This window comes from Geospiza fortis, unplaced genomic scaffold, assembly GCF_000277835.1.
Source record: "Geospiza fortis unplaced genomic scaffold, GeoFor_1.0 scaffold450, whole genome shotgun sequence".
NCBI classification, from domain to species: Eukaryota; Metazoa; Chordata; class Aves; order Passeriformes; family Thraupidae; genus Geospiza; species Geospiza fortis.
The window spans coordinates 2,004,688-2,005,129 of NW_005054416.1; the positions used below are offsets into that span (position 1 = coordinate 2,004,688).

Here is a 442-nt window from a genome sequence, read left to right on the forward strand (position 1 = left end):
ACCTCTGCTCCCCGTGGCCAGCGGGCAGGCGAAGGCGGCCTCCTCCCACCCCTGTCCCCCAAGCTCTGTTTGCGGTGCCACGGTTCCCGCAGCAGGTCTCTCTGGGATGAGCTGGGGCGATCTTTGATCTCCCGATCCCTTCCTGCCCTGCCCGTGCTTACTCTGCCTCCTCTGTGGCTGTCCTGCAGGCGGTCAGTACAGCTCGACCCTGCGCTCCTCCTTCAGCTCCCGCTCCCAGAGCAATGGCGTGGACCCCAAGGCCTCGGTACGTACCCACCGGGGCTCTGTCCCCTGCCTGCCGCCTCAGCTGCGCTGAGGAGAGCTCCCCACTCCCCTGGGGGAGGGATGGACTCCCAACCTTCCATTTTTTCCCTGCTGCAGCTGTACCAGCCGCTGGCCAAGAAGGATTTCGGCACGCTGCGGGGCAGCGGCTGGGCCCCGC

General features: G+C 67.2%; 1 protein-coding gene across 1 annotated transcript in view; it reads left to right on the forward strand.

Annotated features, from left to right (window-relative positions):
- PKP3 (plakophilin 3) overlaps positions 1-442 on the forward strand; it is an 8,222-nt gene that overhangs the window by 2,245 nt on the left and 5,535 nt on the right. Inside the window, exons 2-3 of the mRNA XM_005426566.2 lie at positions 189-265; positions 382-440. Coding sequence (XP_005426623.1) covers positions 189-265; positions 382-440 — 136 coding nt within the window. The remainder of the gene's footprint in view (positions 1-188; positions 266-381; positions 441-442) is intronic.